At 49.0% G+C, this 25,850-nt stretch overlaps 1 protein-coding gene across 1 annotated transcript in view; it reads left to right on the top strand.

Moving 5' to 3' along the window:
* WWC3 (WWC family member 3) overlaps positions 1-25,850 on the top strand; it is a 121,998-nt gene that overhangs the window by 94,778 nt on the left and 1,370 nt on the right. The window contains exons 10-22 of the mRNA XM_007463251.1: positions 929-1,018; positions 1,933-2,498; positions 7,705-7,825; positions 8,837-8,911; positions 9,616-9,702; positions 10,805-10,997; positions 12,106-12,270; positions 12,677-12,828; positions 13,958-14,123; positions 21,188-21,352; positions 23,424-23,516; positions 25,300-25,463; positions 25,495-25,713. Of these exons, the coding sequence (XP_007463313.1) occupies positions 929-1,018; positions 1,933-2,498; positions 7,705-7,825; positions 8,837-8,911; positions 9,616-9,702; positions 10,805-10,997; positions 12,106-12,270; positions 12,677-12,828; positions 13,958-14,123; positions 21,188-21,352; positions 23,424-23,516; positions 25,300-25,463; positions 25,495-25,713 (2,256 nt within the window). The remainder of the gene's footprint in view (positions 1-928; positions 1,019-1,932; positions 2,499-7,704; positions 7,826-8,836; positions 8,912-9,615; positions 9,703-10,804; positions 10,998-12,105; positions 12,271-12,676; positions 12,829-13,957; positions 14,124-21,187; positions 21,353-23,423; positions 23,517-25,299; positions 25,464-25,494; positions 25,714-25,850) is intronic.

Below are 25,850 nucleotides of genomic sequence, written 5' to 3'. Positions count from 1 at the left end.
CTCTTTCAAAGGGAAGAGCAGTTGTTTTGTGGGGCGCCTACTTGGCCGTATGTTAGACTGCCATCATTTTGATTTGTAAACGAGAGCTGTTTTGTTCTAGAAGCAAACATATTCATTTGTACATTCACTTAATAGCTATTTATCGAGTGCCTGTCCATGTCGGGCTCTATTCTAGGCAGTGGGCGTAGTGCTGTGGGAAAAAATTTCATTTTAGAAAATAATGAAGTTGAGAAAAGTAGGTAGAAAACTACCTCCAACACTGTGGCAGTTTTTTAAATTTTATTTGTGTTTAATCTTTTAATTCTGTAGATTTTAGAACTGCACGTAGTTTTGCCTGGAAGGGGGCTTAGCATGAGGGAACCTGATTTGTTCCAAGGAATTCCAGTAGGTTACTGCATGCTGTGCATTTGTATCCATATTCTAGTCTAGTCTCCCATCCATCTGTTCATCCACCCACACCCATCCTCCCACACACCTCAGCCACCCATCCGTATGCCCATCTGCCTTCTGCTATCTGTCCATCCAATCCACCTGTTCACCTATCCGTCTGCCTGTCCCTCCTCCCACCCCTGCATCCGTCAGTCCATCCAGCCACCCACTCATTGATTTATCCATCCATCTTTCCACCCATCCATCCACGCATGCATGCATGCATGCATCCACCCACCCACCCATGCATTCATCCACCTATCCACCCATGTGCTGAACTTCTACAGTGTATCAGGCACTGTTCAGGCGGCCAGTGGCACATTTTTAAGCAAGACAAAAACAGTCTGTTATCTTGGTGTTTATGACCTTGGATGTGCTTTTTTAGAATTTAGTCACTGACACCTCAATCAGTTTGGGGGAATTTACAGTTGAATTTCTTGTTAGGAAAATATACTTGGCATCTTTGAAATCCACCAGTGGACTGTTTTTGTACCTACAGGATTCTACTTCAGGAAAAAAGAAACTGTCTCCTGATGCAGCTGGAAGAAGCCACCCGCATAACGTCCTATCTCCAGTCCCAGTTACAAAGGTGGGTAACTTGTTATCATCTTATAACGACGTGGCTGTGAACTTCACAGTTCCCTTTGGCTTGGTTTTCTCTCCTAGAACTTGGAACCTGCAGTGGTTGTAAACACTGGACAGGAAAGTGGATACACGATATTTTTAAGAGGAGCTGCTCATATATGATCCAAGGAATACGAGAACCAAATGTGAATTCAGAATAATGAATCATTTATCGAAGGATTTTGTAACTCACAGCATCAGGAGTGTATATATCCATCTACATAGATGCACACATACACTTTAAATTATTTCTTTTTAAGATATTCATTTTAATGAGGCATGAATATCTTTAAAATCTGATTTGGATGCTCAGTAAGAGCTCCAGTCTTCAAGCACTTACCATATCGTGAAGTGTAGTGTTAAGGGCTTTCTGTGTATTACTTTCTCAGTTCTCCCCCTCACAGTGCCTTGAGGCAGGAACCACTATCATCCCAGCGCCGGGTGAGAAGGTGGGAGGCTCGGAAAGGGCAAAGCCCTTGACCAAATGCATTCAGCTAATCTTGAGTGTGAGCTGGAACTTGAGCTCGAGCAAGAGCCCTTGACGTTAACCACTGCTCTCGACTGACATTCAAAGAAACAAAGGAAATATTTACGAAGGGGCGGGTGTGTGTGTGTGTGTGTGTGTGTGTGTGTGTGTGTGTGTGAGAGAGAGAGAGAGAGAGAGAGAGAGAGAGAGACGTGTGTGTGTGTGTGTGTGTGTGTGTGTGTGTGTGTGTGTGTGTCTTAAAACGCTCACAGGTGCTCAGAGGTGTTGAAGAGGCGCCGGGGTGAACGGGCCCGAGGCAGAGTTTCGCTCCTCTGGAGCAGACCGGAGGCATGACTCGCGGTGGGGACGGGCAGGCTCCAGCCGCGGGCTCCAGGCTGCTCTTCTCGTTTCAGCCTGTCCGCCAGCACCCTGACCATCTCCTCGGGGAGCAGCCGCGGCTCCCTGGCCTCCAGCCGGGGCTCGCTGGCCTCCAGCCCGGGCTCCCTGAGCTCTGTCAGCTTCACCGACATCTACGGCCTCCCGCAGTACGAGAAGCCCGACGCCGAGGGCGGCCCGCTCCTGCGCTTCGACCTCGTCCCCTTCGACTCCCTGGGCCGGGACGTCCCCTTGGCGGACGCCCCGGGCCCCGCGGGCCTCCACAAACAGAGGCGCTCCCTGGACACGCCGCAGTCCCTGGCGTCCCTGTCCTCGCGCTCCTCGCTGTCCTCGCTGTCCCCGCCCAGCTCGCCCTTGGACACGCCCTTCCTCCCGGCCTCACGAGACTCGCCCCTGGCGCAGCTCGGGGACGCCTTCGAGGTGGCGGGCGTGGGCGCCCTGGACAGGCTGCGCGCTCAGGCCTCCACCGTGGGGGACGAAGACCCGCCGGGCGCGGCGTCCCTGCCGCCGCACGGGTGCCCCGGGGACGGGGAAGGACCTCACGAGCGAGGACCGCAAGCGGCTGCCGCTCCCACGGCTGCAAGTACGTACTGATGGGTCCGGTGGGCGCCCCGGGGCGGGGGAGGAAAGGTCTCGAGTTCAGGGAGGAAGCCGTGCATCCACATAGAAGCCAGCTGGCTCTGCTGTGGCCTAATGAGCCCTCAGCTTAGGACCCTCCAGGGCAAGCGGAGGTCCGCGCGCCCCGGCCGCCCACCCGGCAGCCCGCTCGCGCGTTCTGCATGCTTCTGCCCTGGGTCCTTGAAATGTCATGGAAACTGGCAAAGTAGTCTTTCCCAGGCATTTGGCTTGTTTTCAGAATATACTTAATTTTCGAAAGTGAGACAGTTCCTCCACATTCGGAGGCTGCTAAAGAAGTACTCGGGCCTTAACTCTCCAGGGCGTGTGCCCAGATATAGCGTTGTGTGTGTGCCCGCCTCAGACCAGCACTGGGAATGCTGTCTGGCTGTGGCCTGGCAGAAATCTCTACTTCCGTTGGCCCTGTGACTTCATCTCTTCATCCTTTGTCCTTGTACTTTTTTTTTTTTTTTTTTAATTTATTTTTGGCTGCATTGGGTCTTCGTTGCTGTGCGTGGGTTTTCTCTAGTTGTGGCGAGCAGGGGCTACTCTTCATTGCGGCGCGCGGGCTTCTCATTGCGGTGGCTTCTCTTGTTGCGGAGCACGGGCTCTAAGTGTGTGGGCTTCAGTAGTTGTAGCACGCGGCCTCAGTAGCTGTGGCTCGCGGGCTCTAGAGCGCAGGCTCAGTAGTTGTGGCGCACGGGCTTAGTTGCTCCGCGGCATGTGGGATCTTCCGGGACCAGGGCTCAAACCCGTGTCCCCTGCATTGGCAGGCGGATTCTTAACTACTGTGCCACCAGGGAAGCCCTGTCCTTGTACTTTTCAAGGACAATTCTATCACGGAGGGAGTGAAAATATCAGTCCTTTCTACCGAATCGATTTCTCCGCTGCTCTTTAAATCCAGAAACATGTAACCATGAGAATTTCATCCGTCCAGTTGGTGTTAATTCAGCTTCTGCTTGGTGCCAGCGTCTGTCAGATTGTAGCCCACATGGAAAACCAGACTGCCGTTGTGGGGAGTATTTTGGCTGATGACTGGTGTACAAAGCAGAGTCTGGGCTTCACCCTCCTTATCTTCACCCCGAGTGCTTTTGTGAGCCAACCTCTAGCGACTTTAACTTCCTTAATTTTGAGAAAAGATCAGAACAGGCCTCTCATTCCTGAAGTTAAGCCCACTTAATTTTTATTTGCACAGCAAAAGTGTTTTTAGACATTCCATTTAGGCGAACACTAAATAATTTGTATAGCATAGTGGATCTCAACCAAGGGTGTTTTTGAACCCTGGAGATACTTGGCAGACATTTTCAGTTGTCACACTTTGGGGCTGGTGGGGTGCTACTGGCATCTGGTAGGTGGAGACCAGGGGCAGTGCTCAGCATCCTACAGTGCACAGCATGGTCCCCATCTTGGCTGGAATGATCCAGCCAAGATATCAAGAGTGCCGAGGCTGAGAAACCCTGGTCATGTACTGTTAAGCAGTCAGCAGCAAAAGGTGGAAATAAAACGTGAATACAAAACCAGGGTGATGTAGCAGAAATGGCTTCGAACTAGCAGCTTATACCCAGATGCTGTTCCCTGCCCTGTTGACTCACTAGCTGTGCGACCTTGAGCGCAACCTTAGATGGAGCTGAGTCTCAGCTTCTGTGCCCTTGAATGAGGTGATCTTTATGGGCTCTTCCATTCACCACCATTCTGTTACCTGTCGGGGTTTTTTTATCTATACCCACGCGGGTTATTATATATATGTAAGATAATAGTCACTTGTAGCATTTACGTGTTTAACCAGAGATCCATTATGTTCTGCGGCAGCCCCGGGCCTTTTTGGCATCTCTGTTATTTTGGTGTCTCTCCCTCTGCGTTTGCAAACACACCTTTCATATCCCCAGATACGTCATTTCTGTAATTCACATGTACAGGGGAACTTTATTCGCTTTGTTCTTTGTTGCAATCACAGGTTCAGTGCTCCATGTTTATTCAAAAAAGAAATTACAAAATAACTGAATCGTGCATCTGTTGCTTGAGCTTCCTCTTCTCAGTGTCCAGCCCCTCGTACCAACTTTTCTTTAAAGGCTGAGATACAAGAGCGTCTGTCTACTTATGCAGAAAATCCACACAAGGTCCAGCACCGCTTTTGGTCCAGGGGAAAGACTGGGTGGGAAGGGGAAGAGCTGACTTAATTTCTGACCCTGATTTCTTTATTTTTCTTTTCTACTTTGTGGTGGATGTTATAGTGCTTCAAGCTTAGACCGGGTGGTCTTTGCTTATGGTGTGGTCAGATACTGCCACCTGGTGGTACATTCATATATGACACTGGGTAGAATACAAAGTAGAGGTACTTGACTTAGCGAATGGGTCTTGGTAGGTGCTCTCACAGGGCTGGGTTGGGTGAGCAGCTTCAGGCATGGACACAAGGGTGACTCCTTGCCTCCCGTGATGCTTATGAAGCCTAGAGTCATCGCAGCTTCATAAAGTTGGCAAGGATCTCAGTACTCGTTATATTAACCCCACCCCTCATTTATGATGTCCGAGGTCACGTAGTTCCCTCCACTCTCCAGTCTGACTAAGAACAATACAGTCTAAGTTTGACTTAGGGAAGCTTTAGCGAGAAAAAGTTTTAGTAACATAAAATTCAGAATTGCCCATTGTGTTTTAAATCAACCTGAGGGGACAGAAGGTGGGGCAGGGGAGTGGGGAAATAAACTGTCATCTTTAACAGTTTTTACATGTTTACTACAATTTTATCTTCCCCACATTTTGAAAGTCAAATGTGTCATGATTTTGAAATCTGTTCCTATTTTCATTTCCCACTGGTATTTGCTAATATAAGTCGGTAAATATTTTAACCTTGTTCATTTGTTTATTGATGTTTTTTATTACATTCATACCCTGTTTAAAATTGTTGGCTTAAATTCTACAGTTTTTTCACTTTGTGCTTTTTTTTCTTTTTTATCTCTTTTCTCATGCGGCTCGACAGAAACGTTCACTGTAAGTGACCTTGGACTTCTCCTTCGCCTTGCTGGTCAGGCTGTGCCACATCTTTGTGCAGTGAATCAATGTATTTAGGATGGTCGGGGTGTGGCCAGGAAGGGCATAGCTCATAGCTGTGCTTTAATGTAGCTCAACAGTTGCTCTTATTATTGTTGTTGTTGTTTGAATGGTATTCATCCTGGCTATGAAAGTTGTGTAAGAACTTTTCTAAGAGCTTGACGTATTTTTTCCTTCTTGCGTTTTTTTCCCAGACTTTAACACTTTCATTATTTTAATATGCCAGCTGGCCGCTTTGCCCACGATGTGATTTTCCTTATACTTTCCTCCCTTTTGTCAAGCAACGTTGCTGTCCTTAGGTCTCAGTGTCTGTCTGTGTGTGTTTAATGATGGAAAGGTCTGAGGTTTATAAAATGAACGTGTGGAAGGTTGTTTATTCCTTACTTCACTGGCGTTGCTCCCCACTCTGCGTCTCGTTGCCTTGAAGCCCAAGAACAGATGGTTGCGGTGTGTACTGTGGGGTGTGCCGTGGGCTTTCTTTCTCACCCAGGGCAAGTGCTGACCGTACCTCCTTCTGTCAACTCCTGCATCCAGTTGCTCCATGAATGTGCTAAGCCCAGGATCACTGAGGATTGATTCCCCCATTTCCTTTCTCTCTTCATCCACTTTCATTGCAATGAGAGAAATTTTGGCAGTCACACCGTTGGGTTGCCTGGAAGTTAACTGGATCATTGTGCGGTGTTACTGAAAGGCATGTAGGGCTGAATGTCAGGGCTGGGAATGGAAGTAGTGAGCCGTTGTGTTTGCTGGGGTTCCATGGAGCAAACTGAGGGGCTCTATCTGCAGTTTAGAGCTGGAGGCTCTGGGTCCTTCCATGGGGCCGGGGTGACGAGCAGAGCTGGACTTGGGAGTCCTCGTCTACGATCTGAGAGTCAGTGCCTCTGGCCACCCCAGGACAGAGCCAGCTTCTGCCGCTGACTGAGGCGGAGCCGGTGGCCCCCACGCTGGGCGCTGCAGGCCTTTGAAAGGTCGGCTTTTGTCCGCAGTTAACATCGTGAGACCAAAGGCCACAGCCCTGTCTGTTTTGTACCCCGATGATTATATTGGGGTTTAATTGTTCTGTGAATAATAAATTGGTTGAACAGAGAGATGGTCATTGGTGGACTCGCTGTTTCCCTCAATTCAGGTGTGCACAGGTGTCTAGATTTTCAATTTCTAGAGCTTAGGTGGCCGGAGAATATAGAAAGACAAGAGGGACCTGCATTATTAACAAGAGGCATTGTGATGCCAGAGTGAGGCTCAGTTTGGGGCTTCATGCTTTAAGCGTGTGTTCTAACCATGTGTGCCTCTCTCCGAAGCGTTGAGGTTCCTGTGTCCATCGTCACATTTAGCAGCGGGAGACGGCATGCCTGTTTCTGTTGCTTTTGTTAAAAGAAACTTGTTGCTGTGAGGGAAGGAGTAGAAAGAGTTGATGAAATGGTAAAAGGGAAGATGTCAGTGGTTGTCTTTGGCTCTTGGTTACAATAGATACGAGGCAAAAATAAGCTGCCCATTGATGGTCCTTTCTAATCCCAGGAGACAGTTCTGGAAGCCAGTGTGGCCCCAGGGCTGCTGAGGAGGACGCTGCAGTTAGAGCGGCAGAGGGGTCACGGAGACGTTGGCAAAGGCCCAGTCTGGGTGCATCTGTGTCCTCTGACTCGAAAGTCACTCCGTTTTGTTGGGGGTTATTTGATGATTTTTAAAAACTCTCTTTTCTGATTATAAAGCAGTGTAGCCTGTGTTCCTTGTATAAAGTATGGAGAATACCAAGCAGCGTCAAGGAGGAAACACCCCCCACCTGATTCTCGGAGAGCGCGCTGCCGTCCACGTGCAGGCAAAATCTCTCTCCAGGCTTTCCCGTGTGACACTCTCTCAAAGGGCCACGCCAAGGGCCTTCCCGCCACCTTCTGACCTGTGCGCTCATTAAGGAGGTGAAGGGAGATTGATGATCATTTAAAGAGCTTTTAAAGAAGTAGCCAGAAGCCTGTTTCTTCCATTTTCCAATATAAGAAAAGACTCGAGCAGAGTGCATGTAAACACACATCTGCACACGTGCTGGCCTGTCTCTGCCACTTCGTGCCTTTGTCTCTGCTCTGCCCTGGGCTCCCGCACTGTCGCCTCCTGAGCCCGGCCGTGTCTCTCGCCTGCAGCAGCGACCCCCCGAGAAGACAGCGCCCAGAGGCTGGAGCGGAGAGCGCGCTGCGTGTCCGCCTGCCTGTCCGATTACTCGCTGGCCAGCGACAGCGGCGTGTTTGAACCTCCCACCAAGAGGTTAGAAGCTGACCTTCTCCCCTGCCTGGGCTGACTTCCCAGAAGGCGCCCCTGCCGAGACCTGTCTGGCTTGACACTCTGTGTGTCGCCGGGGTGCAGCTCTTCTGGCTTCTCTCCATGCGGGAGGGGCCCTGAGCATCCCCACAGGCCCCCTCTGCTCCCAGGTGGCGTCTGGGGACTGGCCTGGCTTCGGGCATCTAGGATGACTGCTTTCTCTCCGGCCCTGGGGGTTGGAAGGCTTGAGCCCGGTAGAGCCGGAAAAGGAGAACGAGTGCGCGAGGGAGACCTGCTTTTCTAGAAAGGACGTTCACTAGAAATGGATGTTTCCCCCGTCCCCTTTCCTTAGCTGGAAGAATCACTTTGCAAGGACAAAACCCCTTGTGGGCTTTATTTTGAGACCTTTGATATCATTTTTTCAGCTCAGATATCTGTATACATTTCACTTATCGCCAACTTTTTTTTTTTTTTTTTTTTTTTTTTTTTTTTTTTTTTTTTTTTTTTTTTTTTTTTTTTTTTTTTTTTTTTTTTTTTTTTTTTTTTTTTTTTTTTTTTTTTTTTTTTTTTTTTTTTTTTTTTTTTTTTTTTTTTTTTTTTTTTTTTTTTTTTTTTTTGGCTGCGCTGCTCAGCTTGCGGGATCTTAGTTCCCTGACCAGGGATCGCCCCCGCGCCCGCTGCAGTGGAAGCGCGGAGTCTTAACCACTGGACCGCCAGGGAAGTCCCCCCTGCAAAGCTTTTAAGAGTATATGTTTTTGATCTTTGTCATAAATATCACATGTGGTTTTGAGAGGTATTTTCTCAAAAAGGCCACTTCGTCAGCAGGTACCCTGGGAGGTGACGTCATGGATCCTGGGGACCTGCCGTGCCCTGCCAGTCACTTAAAGCATTTATTTATGTCGCAACTTAATAAAGCCCTTCTCAGTAAGAAGCACCCCTAGTGTGAGAGAGCTTCTGCCAAGCCCGAGATAACCAGGCCCCCTCGGAATAACGCGGTGCCTTTCCGACTGTGTTCAGGAGTGAGGATGCTGACGAGCCTGCGCGTGGAGACGCTTGCGGTAACGAGGGGCCCCAGATCCATGTTGGATTTTTGTGAGTACAGAAGACTCCTTCCCTGTTGCTTGTAAAGACGATGGGTAGATTGGGGCCCGCCCGGCGACTCACACCTCCACACACAGGCCAGGAGGGATGGAGGGACCCGCGTGATCCAGCTGCTGCTCCCTGGCCTGGGTGCCCCCGGGCCCATCTCAGTGGTCTCAGGTGAAGGGACAGAGGTGATGGGAAGGAGAGATGGGCAAGAGCGGCTCCATTGCCGTCCTCCAACAGCGAGTCACAGCCGGGGACTCTCACCCCACGGGCACAGTCAGGCCCTTGGGGAAGTTCCCGCCGGAGCTGGGGTAGCCGGGTGCTGTGCAACACTAAGCGTTCTGGTTTCTAGCTACAGTGTCTAGAAAGGCAGTACCCAGCAGTGTTCAGACGAACAAGGAAGGATGTTCACATCCCAGCAGCTTTCTTTTGCTCACTCTTGTCATCCTAGTGTTTCTCGGCACTCGTGACATTCGGGCTGGGTTACTCTCGGTGGGGGGCCGTGCTGTGCCCTCTGACGTGTTGAGCAGCAGCCCTGGCCTCCACCCACTACACGCAGTAGCCCCCCTCCACTCAGTGTGACAGTAAGAAACGCCTCTAGACTTTGCACAGGTCCCCTGGGGGTGGGGTGAGGACCACTGCAGTAGTTCAAGCAGGATTTCTGCACCGTGGGGCATTTGCAGTCTGTGAACATGCATTTTATTTTCTAGGCACGACAGTGCCAGCGAGTGTCTCCTCGTGAACGTGCTCCAACTGAAGAACTTTGCCGGGCTGGTGGTGAAGGAAGACTGCAAAATGTAAGCTCCCGCGCCAGTGGGGGCCGTGTCCTCCCCCCGGGCCCTTGTCCACACGGCACCACTGGCTGACCTGCTGCACGTGGCAGTTTGGGGAGGGAAAAGACTGTCTTGGAACCTGAATTTACAATAAAACGCCAGGGAGTGTCTGTCTGAAATCTAAAGGATTGTAAGTTTTAAGAAGAGGCTGGTTTATTATTTGAGGCAGGTGGAGTTACTGGAGCCAGGCTGGTTATGTGCTGTGGCCATGCTGACAAAGTGCCGGGTGCCCATCATTGGCAGCGTTAGGGCTTAAAACGTCCATTCTGGTCACAAGGCTGGTGGCGACACAGCCACACTCGGCTCTTGCGATCTGATGAGGTGCCTGAAGAGGCCTCAGGCTGGGCTCAGGCATCCTTGTCCGAGCAGGGAGAAGGAAATCTGTGTTGTCCCCAGTGGGGAGATGGGTGCCCGATGAGGGTGTGAGGTCCCACTTACCCTGGCGGGTGAACCCACCGGTGATGGGTGTTCAGGCCCGACGGTGCCCTCCCCTTCCGTGAGTCGTCTTTGTAAACTGGCCTCCTGAAGGCCTTGGAAGCAGCCTGGTTTTCAGCGGCTGAGGGTTCGCCCTGGGATTCTGCTCGCCCTGATGTGTACTTCACTCCACTGATGCGGGAGCTTCTCCTGGGTGCTGGCTTCCACGCTGGGGGTGGATAGGGCCGGGAGCCCAGCCCGGCGGGTGCCTGGGTGGGCGAGCAGTCTGAGAGGCAAGGCAGGTAGAGCTTGGAGAGGGAGCCAGGGGGCCGTGGAGAGATCAGTGCAGGTGTTTTCCCACAAAGATGGTAAAAGCAGAACCTCTGTTTGCGTCCCCCTGAAGTCCTAACCACTGACTTGGAAGTCTTCTCTTTGTGATTGGGTTTTTCCCCCTGATCTCCAGGGGCACGTAAGTCCTTTGGGCTTACTCTTAGTTGAGAAAAGGATCTTTTCCAAAAGACATTAAAATTCTGCACATGGGCAGTGGAACAGGGCGGCGTATGTGCACACGTATGTGGTCCATGCGTGTCACGTGCAGATGTGTCAGTAAGCGCCGCCTCTGTCTGCTTTTTCCTTCCTCTCTTGGTTCCAGACACATCCGCGTCTATTTGCCCCCGCTTGACTCCGGCACGCCAAACACTTACTGCTCTAAGGCTCTGGAATTGCAAGCCCCCTTGATATTTAATGAAGTTTTCAGAATCCCTGTGCATTCAAGCATGGTGACGTTGAAGTCCCTTCAGTTATACGTGTGCTCAGTGAATCCGCAGCTGCAGGAAGAACTGCTGGTACGGCGCCCTCCTCACCCTCTCCCCCTCCCTCCCCTCCTTCCGGTGTCCTGATGTCAAGCGATCTCTGTAGCCGGGAGGACAGAAAGGGATGATAAGACCCCTTATCTTGTCAAGTGTTCTGTAATTTAAATATATTATCTCAGCTAATACTTGCAAAACTCCTATGCAACGGCTTCTGCATTATCCCTGTCTTGCGTTGAGAAATTTGGTAGATAGAAGTATAGGATGGTCACTGAAATTTGAATTTCAAATAAACTATGGATGCCTTTTAGTGTAAGTATGTCCCATGTAATATCTGGGACATACCTCTATTTTAAAAAAATCTGTTTATTTGAAATTGCAGTTCACCCAGATGCCCTCTATTTTATCTGGCAACCTTATAACTGGGCAGGTCAGCAGTCCGTCTTCACCCTGGCCAGCCAGTGCAGGGCCAGGAGCTTGGAAGCCAGGGTGCTTTCTTCCCAAGTTTGGAATTTTCCCCCTTGGTCTCACCCCTTCAGCGGCAGAATTAAAGATTGGAGAGTTCCACCAATCCTCTCTCTCTCTTTTTTTTGGGGGGGGGGGGCTGCCTGGGAATGCCATGGGGTGGGTCCGGAAGTGTAGACCGGTGGTGGGGCAGCCTCAGGAGAGACTGAACTACAGAAAAGCAAGGGCACAAAACACCCATGCGTTATGGCAAAAATGGTTTGTTTTTGAACCACAATTTGCTCAGTTTGTAATTTTTTTTTGGGGGGGGGGGGCGGGGTTATTTATTTATTTATATTATTTTACACCAGTCCTCTGTTTTTTCAAAAATTCCTGCTAGAATCAGCGGCTCTTTGAGTGGCAGATCCTGAGCCTGACCCACCATTCCATGTCGTCCATTCTCTGCCCCTGTTCCCCTTCTAGCACTTTCTGATTGGGCTGAACAAGTAAGCGCGGAGCCACCCCCATTACGATCCTTTTCGATGACTTTCATTTTACTGCAGTCCTTTGAATAGCAGTGACACATTGTATGGCCTTTCTGCTTAAGATTAAAGGGTGACTTTGATGCCCATTGGTTGTTAAAGTGTAGTCATTCAGGGCCTGTTCGGCTTTTTTTTTTTTTTTTTTAAACACCACACAGGGCATTGCTCAGATTAACTTGGCTGATTACGATGGTTCGAGCGAGATGCAGCTGCGCTGGTACTCGGTGCAGGTGTTCACCGGCCCCGAGCCCCCCCGGCGGGAGGATGAGCGGCTGGGACACAGCGACTCCCGGGACCCTGCGCCCGCCACGTCTGGAAAGACAGTAGGTGGCCTGGCTTTGAGACGGGCTTTTCCTGGGGACATTGTTTCTAAGAAACGCGTGTAGACTTAGTCTTAGAACACAGTGGCAACGAAGAAGCAGGGTTTCAAGGGAAGTAATAAAAACGGACTATAGTGATGTACGTGGCCATTCATGGTAATGTTCATGATCACGAGTGATGCGTTGGTTGCTTTAAAATTTGAGTCCTCAGAGCCACATGGAAAGGCCAAGTTACTGTCTTGCTGCCAGCCGGGGGTGAGCCGCTTCCCCGCTGGAGAGCAGCCGGGGACGGCCGCCAGCCCGGCAGCAGGGATGCTCCCCGCGGGCCGTGCACGCGCCACTTTCCTCTTTGCCGCCCGCACGCCGCTGGCCTCGGCTGCTTCTTAGCAACGTCCCTTTGGTCCTGTAGGACGCGGTGACAGTGCTGCTGGCGAGAACCACGGCCCAGCTGCAGGCGGTGGAGAGAGAGCTGGCCGAGGAGCGGGTGAAGCTGGAATACACGGAGGAGGAGGTCGTGGAGATGGAGCGCAGGGCGGAGCAGGCCGAGGCTGTGTCCGAGAGGTGAGCGCGGCCAGCAGCCCCTCGGGGGAGAGGCCGCCGGGGTGTTCGTCAGGCGCCACGCTGCATAGAATGTGTGCGGCGGGCTCTTCGGTACCTTTGCCCAGAAGTCGGGATTCTCACGGGGGATCGTATGCCAGTCGGCACGAGGGCAGTACATTGACCCCAGCTCTACGCGTAGGCTTTTCACCTTTCCCTCTGTCTCCTGACGAGTTTCTCTTAAAGGGGGGGACTATTGAGGGACTCCCTCTGCCCAGAGTGAACACAATAGGGCCCTTTAAGTTTTGTTTTTTCCTTATTAACTGCTTTATTGGGATATAATCTCCCTACCATACAGTTCACTCATTAAGTGGACAGTTCGGTGGTTTTTGGTACAGGCACAGAGCTGTGCCCCCAACATCACACTCAAGTTGAGGGCATTTTCGTCGTGCCGAAAGGAAACCCCATACCCATTACCAGTCCGCCCAGTCCTTGCAGCCCCTGGCAACTGTCCGTCTGCGTGCCATCTCCAGGGATTTGCCTGTCCTGGGCCTTTCTTGTAAATGGAATCATGCGATGCCCCTTTACGTCTTCCCCGGAGCAGCCCGTGGGTGAACGCTTGACCCAGGGCAGACATGTCTGCAGTAGAGGAATAGCTCAGATGGGCAGGCACCGCGAGGGAATCGCTTCCCGGCGGGTCCTTTCCGGCAGCACTTTCGTGTTGCCTTACTTCCACGGTTTTCCATAAAGAGCATCATGTTTCCAAAGCTTGCTACTTCTTCCTAATAGCTTTCTCTGGGTTTATTTTCAAGAGGAATTTATTTCCGAAAGGGAGAGTGCACGGCAGAGGGGGAAGGGTGTGTGTTCAGGGATGGGCAGGAGGCTGGGCGGGCTCGGGGAGAGGGGGGTTCCGGGATGCTGGCATCTTCAGCGGCTGCAGTTGGGCGTTACAGACAGACAGATCCTCTCAATGAAAGGCCTTGTAGCTCTGTCTTCCCTACGAAACAGAACTGCCTTTCATTTTATGAGAAAAGCAACCGTCTTCAGTCACTGGAAGCAAATATTGGGTGTCTCTGCTGCTGTGCTCTGAGTGCAGCAGTAAAGTCAGTGCCCTGATGAATGTTTTGGGGGCTTTTGCCATGCCCGCCTTCAGGAGTTGGCAAGCCGACTCGCTGGACAGTGGCTGTAGCAGCTGCGCCCAGACCAGCCCCCCACACCCAGAGCCCTGCTGCGTTGGTGTCAGCTCCATCCATGGACACACGTTTGCTGGCCAGGCAGACCCTTACGGCCCGGAGAAACTTCAGCCCCCACCTCTGAAGGTAAGCAGAAAAGGACAAAGGATTTCGCGGAGCCCCTGATGTTTTGCCTCACAGCTCCAGGTGCTGCCCTGGAAGGAGGGGCTTTGTGCCCTACGCGAGAGAATTGAAGTGAGTGGCCTCAGATCTGTAAACAGCAGGTACCATGGAAACGTCTGTCTACTTTAAATTAAAAGGAAAGGACAACTAAACGGGGTGGATTTTTACTCCTTCATGTGCCATCTTCAGGGCCGTGTGTGGCTCAGGGTGTTTTGTGGGTCCCTAACGTTTTGGGCGCTTGTCGTTTTTCTCCGTTTCTGACATTAAGAGCAGTGAAGCATCCTTTTGGCCCTTCTGTTCACCTGATCCTAGTTGTGCCCATCACCGTATCTCCACTGGGGAAATCTTTCAGGTTTGTGGTGACAAATGTCTAAGGAACGCAGTGGGGTTGGGAGACACTGTATCAGTGCTCGATTGCAACTTTGTTTCCCAACTCTTCAACTCATCAGAACGTCTACCACCACAGCCCCTGATCTCAGTCCAAAACACAGGTCCTGAGAGAAGTGAGAGCTGCCTGCTTGCAGCCTTCCGCACTGCAGCCCATGCAGTGCCTCGGGTGGAGAGATGTTCGGGGTGCGACTGCCGGTCATGGCCATTATTCCTCTTTCTAAGAGTTTGACAAGCGTTGGCCCACGTCAGGGGCAGTAGCTGTGGGAGGCTAGCTTGGTGCGTCCTCCTCCCTCAACTTTTAATTTTGAAGCACTTCAGATCTACAGAGAAGTTGCTAGAATAGTACAACACATACTCGTATCCCCTTCACCTAGACTCCCCAGTGGTTAGTTCTTCACCACATTTGCATTATCTCTTTCCATGTGCATGTGGTAGCTGCCAGGCATTGCAGATGCAACAGCAAAGTAACAAATGGAAAGTCCTGCCCTGTGGGTAGCAGACAGGGTAAACCAGTAAAATAGAGCAGCGTTTGAGATCGTCAAAGGGGCTACTGAAGAATGAGATGGTAGGGAAGCAGGGTTTGCATTTTTAGAAAGATTTACCATTTTAGAAAGGGTTACATTTAGAAATGTAAATTGGTATCTACAAACATCAGGACTGTAAAATGGTGCAGCCGCTATAGCAAACAGTATGGAGTTTCCTCAAAAAATTAAAACTAGGGACTTCCCTGGTGGCGCAGTGGTTAAGAATCCACCTATCAATGCAGGGGACACGGGTTCAAGCCCTGGTCCGGGAAGATCCCACATGCCGCGGAGCAACTAAGCCCGTGAGCCACACGGCCCGCGTGCCCATGCTCGGCAACAAAAACAAGCCACGGCGATGAGAAGCCCGCACATCGCAACGAAGAGTAGCCCCTGCTCGCTGCAACTAGAGAAAGCCTGTGTGCAGCGCCTGTGCGCAGCAGTACAGACCCAATGTAGCCAAAAATAAATAAATCTATTTACAAAAAAAATTAAAAATAGCATTACCATGTGATCCAGCACTTCCACTTCTGGACGTACGTCCAAAAGAGCTGAAAGCAGGTCTCCAAGAGATACTTGCACATCCACGTTCATAGCAGCATTATTCACAGTAGCCAAGAGGTGGAAGCAGCCCATGTGTCCATTGACAGCTGAATGGATAAGGAAAAAGTGGTATATATGTACTATGGAATATTAGCCTTGAAAAGGAAGGAAGTCACGTCACAGGCTACAACATGGATGAAGCTTGAAGACACTGTGCGAAGTGAAATAAGCCAGTCACAAAAGAATGAATCCTATACGATTCCACTTATATGAGATTCCTAAAGTAATTAAATTCATAGAGATAGAAAGTAGAATGGTGGTTACCAGGGGCTAGAGATGGGGAAATGGGGAGTTGTTGAATGGGGACAGAGTTCGGTTTGGGAAGGTGAAAAAATTCTAGAGATCTCTTCCACAACAATGTAAGTATGTTTAATACTACTGAACTGCACATTGAAAAATGGTTACAATGGTAAATTTTACTTATTTATTTATTGTTGGCTGCGTTGGGTCTTCGTTGCTGCGTGTGGGCTTTCTTTAGTTGTGGAGAGCAGCTACTCTTCGTTGTGATGTGCAGGCTTCTCATTGTGGTGGCTTCTCTTATTGTGGACTGTGGGCTCTAGGCGCGCAGGCTTCAGTAGTTGTGGCGCGCAGGCTCAGTAGTTGTGGTGCACGGGCTTAGTTGCTCCGCGGCATGTGGGATCTTCCCGGACCAGGGCTCAAACCCGTGTCCCCTGCATTGGCGGGTGGATTCTTAACCACTGCTCCACCAGGGAAGTCCATGATGGTTAATTTTATGTACTTTTTATAATAGAAATGAAAGGTCATAGAAGTCTCACTGAGAAGGCAGTTTTTGAGCAAAGTCCTTAAGGAAGGAGTCTGGGAGCCTTGTGTGGGGCTGGGGATGGGCATTCAGGTGCAGGGAGCTGCAAGTGCGGGTGGGGTCGGGGTAAGGAGGCATCAGAGCTGAGGACAGAGGGAGTCAAGGGGCCACATCATATAGGGCCTACTCAGGACTCTTGCTTTTTCTCTGAGAGCATTGGAAAACTGGTGGATAGTTTTGAACCCAGGGGTGATGTGATCTGACTCACTTTTTAAATTTTTTCCTAGAATAATTTATTGACATGAAATTCTCATAAAATGAACCCTTTCAAAGTGAACATTTCAGTGAGTTTGAATACATTTACAATGTTGTGCAACCACCACTTCTCTCTGGTACCAAGACGTTTCTTTCACCCCAAAGTAAAACCCCATAACCATTAGCATTCACTCTCCCTTATCTCTCCCCGACCCCTGGCAACCACCAATCTGCTTTGTTTCTATGGATTTGCCAATTCTGGTTGTTTTGTGTGAATGGAATCATCCAGGGTTTAAAAGATCAGACTCCAGGGGATTGTAGCCAGGATGACAGAGTAGGGAAGAGCTCACCTCCACCCACAGGTGTACCAAAAGTACGGCTGCAGTTGACCCTTGAGAAACGCAGGGGTTAAGGGTGCTGACCCACCTCACAGTTGAAAATCTGCATTTGGGAGTTTTTTTTTTTTTTTTTTTTTAACACCTAAAGGAACTAGAAAAAGAAGAACAAATAAGATCCAAAGTTAGTAGAAGGAAAGAAAGAAAGATCAGAGCAGAAATTAATGAAAGAGACTAAAAAGAACAATAGAAAATATCAGTGAAACTAAGAAGTGGTTCTTTGAAAAGATAAACAAAATTGGTAAACCTTTAGACTCATCAAGAAAAAAAGAGAGCCTAGATAAATAAAATCAGAAATGAAAAAAAGAGGGGACTTCCCTGGTGGTCCAGTGGTTAAGACTCACAGACTGCATGGCATAGCAAAAAAAAAGGAAACGAAAAAAAGAAGTTACAACTGACACCACAGAAATACAAAGGATCATAAGAGAGTACTATGAACAGTTGTATGCCAGTAAACTGGACAACCTAGAAGAAGTGGATGAATTCCTAGAAACATACAATTTCCCAAAACTGAATCAGAAAGAAATAGAAAATATGAACAGACCAATTATTAGTAATGAAACTGAATCAGTAATTTAAAAACTCCCGACAAACAAAAGTTCAGGATCAGCTAGCTTCACAGGTGAATTCTACCAAACATTTAAAGAAGAGTTAACACTCATTCTTCTCAAACTATTTCCAAAAATTGAAATGGAAGGAGTGCTTCTGAACTCATTCTATGAGGCCATCATCACCCCGACCAAAACCAAAGACACCACAAAAAAATAAAGCTACAGGCCAATATCACTCACGAACATAGATGCAAAAATGCTCAACAGGATACTAGCAAACCATGCTCAAGTGGGATTTATCCCAGTGATGCAAGGATTGTTCAGTATCCACAAATCAATCTAAGAGATATACACCATGTTACCAAATTGAAGAATAAAAATCAAGATCATGTCAGTAGATGCAGAAAAAGCTTTTGACAAAATTCAGCATCCATTTATGATAAAAGATCTCCAGAAAGTGGGTATAGAGGGAACATAACTCGACCATATATGGCCATATGTGATAAGCTCACAGCTATCATCATATTCAATGGTGAAAAGCTGAAAGCATTTTCTCTAAGATCAGGAGCAAGGCCCACTCTCGCCACTTTTATTCAACATAGTATTGGAATCACTAGCCACAGCAATCAGACAAGAGAAAGAAGTAAAAGGAATCCATATTGGAAAGGAAGAAGTAAAACTGTCACTGTTTGCAGGTGACATGATACTGTACATAGAAAATCCTAAAGACGCGACCAAAAATCTAGACCTCATCAGTGAATTCAGTAAAGTGGCAACATTTAAAGTTAAGGGATATAAAATTAATATACAGAAATCATCTGCAGTTCTATACACTAACAATGAACTATCAGAAAGAGAAATTAAAAAAATAATTCAGTTTACAGTTGCATCAAAAAGAATAAAATACCCAGGAAGAAATCTAACCAAGGAGGTAAAAGACCTGTACTCAGAAAAGTGTTAAGTCATTGATGACAGAAATTGAAGACAACACAAACAAATGGAAAGATACACCATGCTCATGGATTGGAAGAATTAATGTTAAAATGACCATACTACCCAAGCCAATCCACAGATTGAATGCAATACCTATCAAAATACCAAAGGCATTTTTCACAGAACTAGAAAAATTAATCCAAAAACTGTATGGAAACACAAAAGACCCTGAATAGCCAAAACAACCTTGAGGAAGAAGAATAGAGCTGGCGGTATCATGCTCCCTGATTTCAAACTGTACTACAAAGCTACAGTAATCAAAGCAGCATGCTACTGGCACACACAAAAAAAGACACATGGGTCAATGGAACAGAGCAGAGAGCCCAGAGATAAACCCACACTTATATAATCAACTAATCTATGATGAAGGACGTGAGAAAACACAGAGGGGAAATGACAGCCTCTTCAGTAAATGGTGTTGGGAAAACTGGACAGCTACATACAAAAGAATCAAACTGGACTACTTTCCCATTCAATTTTAAAATGTTTAAAGACTTAAATGTAAGATCTGAAACCATAAAACTCCTAGAAGAAAGCATAGGTAGGTATGCTCTTGGACATCAGTCTTAGCAATGTATTTTAGGATATCTCTCCTCAGGCAAGGGAAACAAACAAACAAACAAACAAAAAACAAATGAGACTTTATCAAATTAAAACGCTATTTCACAGTGAAGGAAACTATCAATAAAACAGAAATGCAGCCTGCTGAATGGGAGAAGATAGTTGCAAACGTTATATCCAACGAGGGGTTAATATCCAAACTATACAGAAAACTCAGACAACTCAACATCACAAAAACAAGCAACCTGATTAAAAACTAGGCAGAGGACTTGAATAGACATTTTTCCAAAGAAGACATTCAGATGGCCAACAGACACATGAAAAGATGCTCAGTGTCACTAATCATTAGGGAAATGCAAATCAGAACCACAATGATGTATCACCTCATACTTGTTAGAATGGCTCTCATCAAAAAGACAACAAATAACAAACATTGGAGAGGATGTAGAGAAAAGGGAACCGTTGTGCACTGTTGGTGGGAATGTAAATTGGTGTCACCACTGTGGAAAACAGTAAGCAGGTTTTTCAAAAAGTTAAAAGTTGAACTGCCACACCATCTTGCAGTTCCACTTCTGGGTATTTTTCTGAAGAAAGTAAAAACGCTAGTTAGAAAAGATATATGAACCCCTTTACTTATTACAGCATTATTTACAATAGCCAAGATGTGGAAACAACCTAAGTGTCCATTGTCAATAGATGAATGGGTAAAAAAGATGGGGTATATATGTGTGTATACATGTATACACGCAGACACACACATATATATACATACATATGTATATACATAATATGCAGTGAAATACTGGCCATAAAGAAGAAGGAAATCTTGCCATTTACAGTAGCACAGATGGACCTAGAGAGTATTATGCTAAATAAGTTGGAGAAAGAGAAATAGTGCATGATTTCGCTTATATGTAGAATTCAAAACAAAACAAAACAAATGAACAGCCATAACAAAACAGAAACAGACTCATAACTACAGAGAACAAACTGGTGGTTGCCAGGGGGGTTGAGGGGGTGGGGATGAGGGAAATAAGTGATGGAGATTAAGAGGTACAAACTTCCAGTTATAAAATAAGTAAGTCATGGGGATGTCCTGTACAGCATAGGATATAAGGTCAATAATATTGTGTTAACTCTGTATGGTGACAGTCGGTAACTAGTTATCATGGTGATCGTTTTGTAATGTATTAAAATATGTAATCAGTTTGTTGAACACCTGAAGCTAATATAACATAGTAAATCAATTATGCTTCAGTAAAAGTTAATGAATGAATGGCTCATACAGCACGTGGCCTCTTGTGACTGGCCTTTCACTCAGCCTAATGTCTCCAAGGTACATCAGACTGTAGTATCTACCAGCACTCCCTCCTTCTCATCGCTTGCGTGAGTAGCCACGTTTTGTTTATCTTCTCATCCGCCCGTGGATGTTTGGATTACTTCCACCTTTTGGCTGTTTGAGTAAGGCTGCTGTGAACATTTGTGTGCAAGTATTTGTTTGAACACCTGTTTTCAGGTCTTTTTGGTATACACCTAGGAGTGGAATTGCTGGGTCTGACTTCGGTTTTTACCAGGATGTCCCTGGTGCTGTGTTGAGAAAGGTTTGAAGGGAGGAGGGAGGCGTGGAATCCAGGAGACGGGTGAGAAGCCTCCTGCGCTAATCAGGCGCAAGACGATGGTGACCCCGATGGAGGGTTGGTGATAGGAGGTCAAAACATGCTTAATCTCGAACACAGAGCCAACAGGATTTAATCTTGGACCAGCTATAGGGTGTATGAAAGAGAGCTGGGTCCAGAATGACACGAACCCTTTTTTTGCTGGAACAAATGGGAAAGTAGAGATCCTTGGCAGAGGGAATATCAGAAATCCCATTTTGGACGTGTTAAGTGTGAGACGCCAGTTAGAGCTCCAGTGGCAACGGCAGGGTTCTTTGGTGACTCCACTAATTTAATGCTTGTGTTCTAGAAAGAGTCGTGGTAAACAATAAATTACTATCTAGGTTGATAAGGAAACCAACACAGAAGATCTCTTCCCGGAAGAGGTGGCGAGTCTGCCGAAGGAGAGGCCTGGCCGCAGGGCCCGCGGCTCGCCCTTCACGCGGAGCAGCACCATTGTCCGTTCCCAGACTTTCTCGCCCGGAGCGCGAAGCCAGTACGTTTGCAGAGTAAGTCGGTAGTCCTTTGCCACCTGCCTGGAAGGATTCTTCATTGGTCGCGGGCGGGGCTGGGCAGCAGAGGGTTGGAGCTCCCGGCAGATCCTCACCTGCACGCAGGGTTGAGAACTCTGAGACAGGTGGAGGGGAAGACCCCCACCTGCTGTGGTCCGTGGAGACAGGACAGCAGGTTGGAGGTTGGCCGGCCGTGGCCGTGTGACAGTGACGGCACAGACTAGCAGAGACGAGGCGCTGTTGAGGGTAAGTGCTCACGACGCAGCAGACTGGGGCGCCGTTTGGCTCGAGCAGAGCTTTGACCCTCCCGCTCCTCTGACGGGGCTCGTTGGAGAAAGCATCTTCCCTTGAAAGGGCTACCAAGGAGCCGCTGCATTAGGGCGAAGCCAGAGTTTGATCATATGAGAGAGGCAGACCCTCAGGCCTACGTGGGAGACACTGAGGGGTCCCCAGGCCCACCCTCAGGCTCAGAAATTGTCTAGGACTCACGGAACTCAGCAAAGCCGTTGTATCCACGATGATGGTGCGCCGCAGGGAAGGGGTGCAGACCGACGCGCGGAGGGAAGAGGCGTCGGGCAGCGCTCCGGAGAGACTGGGCGGAGCTTCCAGCCCTTCTCCCGCAGCGGCGTGGTGCGGCAGCTCTCACCTCTCGGAGCAGTGGCAGCGTGCCCGGAGCACAGCCGACCAGGGACGCTCACCCGAGGCTTGGTGCCCAGGGGATTTGTGGGGGTGGTCACGGGGCACAGCTGGTGGCTGGCGTGGCTGACCTTTGTCTGCAGCCCGTCCAGGGTCAAGCTGGTGGCCCAGGGCCCCCTCACATTGTCAGCAGAGACTGTGTGGCCGGGCCAAGGTCCCCAGGTAAACAGAGACACTTAGAACGTTCTAGGGACTTACAGGTCACTGCCCAGGAGCTGAGCAGGGAGCCCACCTTTCTTGGGCAGGGAATCCTTTACTCACAGGAGGGAGCAACAGGGGCTGGGGCCCGGGTGGCCACGTTTGCGAGGCCTGCAGCTCCTCTCCCCACGCCCTGAGGTGTCCCGGTCGCGCTGCCCTGGGCAGCCCAGGGTCAGGCGGGGCACTCCCGCCTCATCAGGCTGCAGCCCTGTGGGGCCTGATGCTTCATCACGCGGCTGGAGGTGCCTGATCGAAGGCCATCCTTCCTTATCCTAGACTCCTGCCGAACCCCTGTGGAGCAGCCTCCCGCCTGCTTGCTGAGGAGGACGGGGCGGTGAAGGAGGAAGCCCTTCACCTCCCCAGAGACAGGCCTCCAGCCCCTGCACTGTGCTTTGCGCCCTGCACAAAGGCACGCACTGACCGGCGATGCTTCTAGAGGCCTCTGTTTTTATATGTGTTTGTGATGATTGGGAGGCACGTAAGTGCAGTGCTGTGACATTTCCTGATATCTGGGGTTCACTGGCATGGAAAGTAAGGCCGTGAAGGCCAGGACTTTGCTTTCACACAGATACATGTTGATCCTGAAATGAAAACCTGCCGCCAAATGAAATACGTAATGTCTCGGCTCCCGTGAAGTCGGCATTATTTATTTTTCTTTCTAAAGACAGGCCTTTTCCCTGGATGGGCAGGGTGGGTGTTAGTGGTGTGGGCTTGTCCTCCTGCCAGGAACGAGGCTCTTTTCTGGAACGCCAGTCTTCCCAGCTCTTGCCAAAGCTAGAAACACAGCAAATGAGAATGACTGATAAAAAGTAAAAAGCGCTGAGGAGAGTGCGGGTTTTCATGAGCGTCACACCGTATCAAGTGGCAGTTGGCATTGATAGGACTGAGATTGTGTTGCTCGATTAGCCTGGAAAACCTCAGCTGGTTCGGTTGATGGACCTGAAGGAGGGATGGGGCTGGGGGTTGGTCTGCTTATTTGGTTTGTCTTTGTTTGGCTTGAAACTCTTGTGTAGGGTTTTCTTGTAAGCGAAACCCAAAGTCTTGGTAAAAGCTCTAAACGTCATAACTGTTGGAGTACCTGCTCGAGAAACAAAATAATCCAGTTCAGAGTACACAGAGAATGAATGTTGAATTCTTGAGGAAATGTTTCTGAACCTCACTCTTTTTGCTGTAGCTTTATCGTAGTGACAGTGACAGTTCAACGCTGCCCCGGAAGTCCCCCTTTGTCCGAAACACTTTGGAAAGACGAACCCTTCGCTATAAGCAGGTATGTGCCACGTAGACTAATCTGCCGTCGATATGTACGCTGGGAGTTGTTTCTACAAACCTGAGGGGGTAATATTTTAGGTAAGATTAATTGAAAGGTAATGTGTTTATTTCCTTGTTTACTTAGATATAATTTTTAAAAGTATATAATGTCAATATGTTACCAATATTTGTTAATTTCCTAAGATAATGTCATAATCTAAGATAATACATGATCTTTACATTTTAAAATATAATAAATTAATAAACAGCCATTCTGTATAAGAGAGTCTTCTTTCTTTTTTGACAAGGGAGTATATACAGTTTAGAAAATTTGAGTCTTTCAACTTGGAGCATTCTCCTACATAGGACTGTTCTACAGTTTTCCTTTATATACACCGAATTTTTTCTCCACATCACGCCAGTTTACACACTTTTGCTACTTTTAATTTGTAAGGCAGTGTCCGGGCAAGAATTCTTTGAAAGAAAACAAAATTCCCAGATCTCCTTGTGGTGGTTGTATTTAGAGTAGCCGCTGACTGAGAATGATAAGAAAATACATAACTCAGCAACAAAAGTATTTCTCAGCAGCCATGCTGTTGGCATTTTGGCCTAGGTCTGTCTTTGTTGGGGGCTCTCCTGTGCACTGTGGGCCGTTGAGCTGCATCCCTGGCCTTGACCCGCTAGTTGCCAGTATCACCCCCTCCCCCAGTTGTGACGACCAAAAATGTCCCCTGAGGGCCCAAGTCACCCCTGGTTGGGAACCAGTGAGCTCTGCTATGAATTCAGCAGAGCTTTTAAATGAGGTTGTGTGTATTAAGTCACTTAGATTTGCATTTAACTTCTGTATATGTGCAAAATAGTGTTAGGGGTGTGTAAAACGCATACAGTTATTCAGTCCTCCGGACAACGCTGATAGGCTCGTGGATTTGTGATTTTGCTGCACTAACTGCCTTCCCCAGCGTTGTTAGCCATGGCGTGGGAAGTACCGCTCTCAGCTCCATGTACAAAATTCTATTCTTGTCTTAGAACTTTCTTGAAAACGGGAGACTTGCTTACTTCAGGCGTGTATGGGGAGGAGCGTTTTTTGTTGTTGTTGTTGATGTTTGGCCTCGCTGCGCGGCTTGCAGTCGTAGTTCTCCGACCAGGGATTGAACTTGCACCCCAGCATTGGAAGCGGGGAGTCCTAACCATTGGACTACCAGGGAATTTCCCTGGGGAGGAACGTTTTGGACAGCTTGTGTGTGTTTAACCAGAAAGCCCTCAACGTGGTTTATAACGTGCTTTTTTCCCGTTATACAGTAGGCCATTAAGATTTTGCCATGTCGGTATATTTTTCAACTTTTTACAAGAGCTGCGTTTCCTGCAGGCCTTATAATGTATTTGATCACTTTTCTCTTGTTAGGTGTTTAGGATTTTTTCTGTCATAAACCTTTTGCACATCATCAGCTGTGCCTTTCAGATGCAAGTCAAATGAAATTTCAGAACCAAAGAAAACAGAACATTTTGTGGCTCTTGCTTATATTGTCCAGTAGCACTTGAGAAAGATGACGCCCTCCTGCCCCGTGTGAGAGGGTCTGTTTCTCTGCGCTTTAGCCAAAGCCTAGGTCGTCATTACAGCGGACAGCTTGCTGTCACTGGCTCGTTACCGGAGTGGAGGTTTGAACCCGTGTCGCCCACATCCGTGTTGTGTTGGCGTCGGGCCACGCTGCGGGTTTCTCTCTCCAGTGGGGTCGGTCACTGGGGGAAGAAGCTGCAGGCAGGGCGCGGGCGGGGTGGGCGCGCTCAAGGCCGCCGTCTCGCAGCCCTGCAGGTGCTCCCTGGCGGCGCTGGCGGCGCGCACGTCCCTGGACCTGGAGCTGGACCTCCAGGCGTCGCGGACGCGGCAGCGGCAGCTGAACGAGGAGCTGTGCGCCCTGCGCGAGCTGCGCCAGCGCCTGGAGGACGCCCAGCTCCGCGGCCACGCCGAGGGGAGGGGGTAGGCGGGCGGGCCTTTCTCGCCTCCCGGTGCCCGGAACTGGCAGGGGCTTCCATCGCTCTTCCTTAAAACTGGAAGCAAACCCTTCTGTTCACCCCGCGTTGCTGTTCCAGACGAGACAGACCAAACTTGACTTCCATCAAGAACAGGCAGCTGAGAAGACGCTGAAGAAGGCCTCCAGAGGGGCGTGCCAGCTGCGCGGGCGGAACCTCAGAGAGCCGGTCCAGGTGCAGGCGTTCAGGTGGGGAGAAGCCCAGGCCTCACTCTACCGCGTGCTTTTTACTGGCATACCTTTGTCATTATAAAGAGTAAAGTAAGTATTGAGAAAGACCCACAAGGAAGTCGAGAACAAAGCAGGAATCTCCCCTGCTGTTAGCA

Source organism: Lipotes vexillifer, unplaced genomic scaffold (genome assembly GCF_000442215.2).
Source record: "Lipotes vexillifer unplaced genomic scaffold, Lipotes_vexillifer_v1.1 scaffold3224, whole genome shotgun sequence".
Lineage (NCBI taxonomy): Eukaryota > Metazoa > Chordata > Mammalia > Artiodactyla > Lipotidae > Lipotes > Lipotes vexillifer.
The sequence above is the reverse complement of the archived record's forward strand: the minus strand, read 5'-3'. Positions and strand labels throughout refer to the sequence as shown.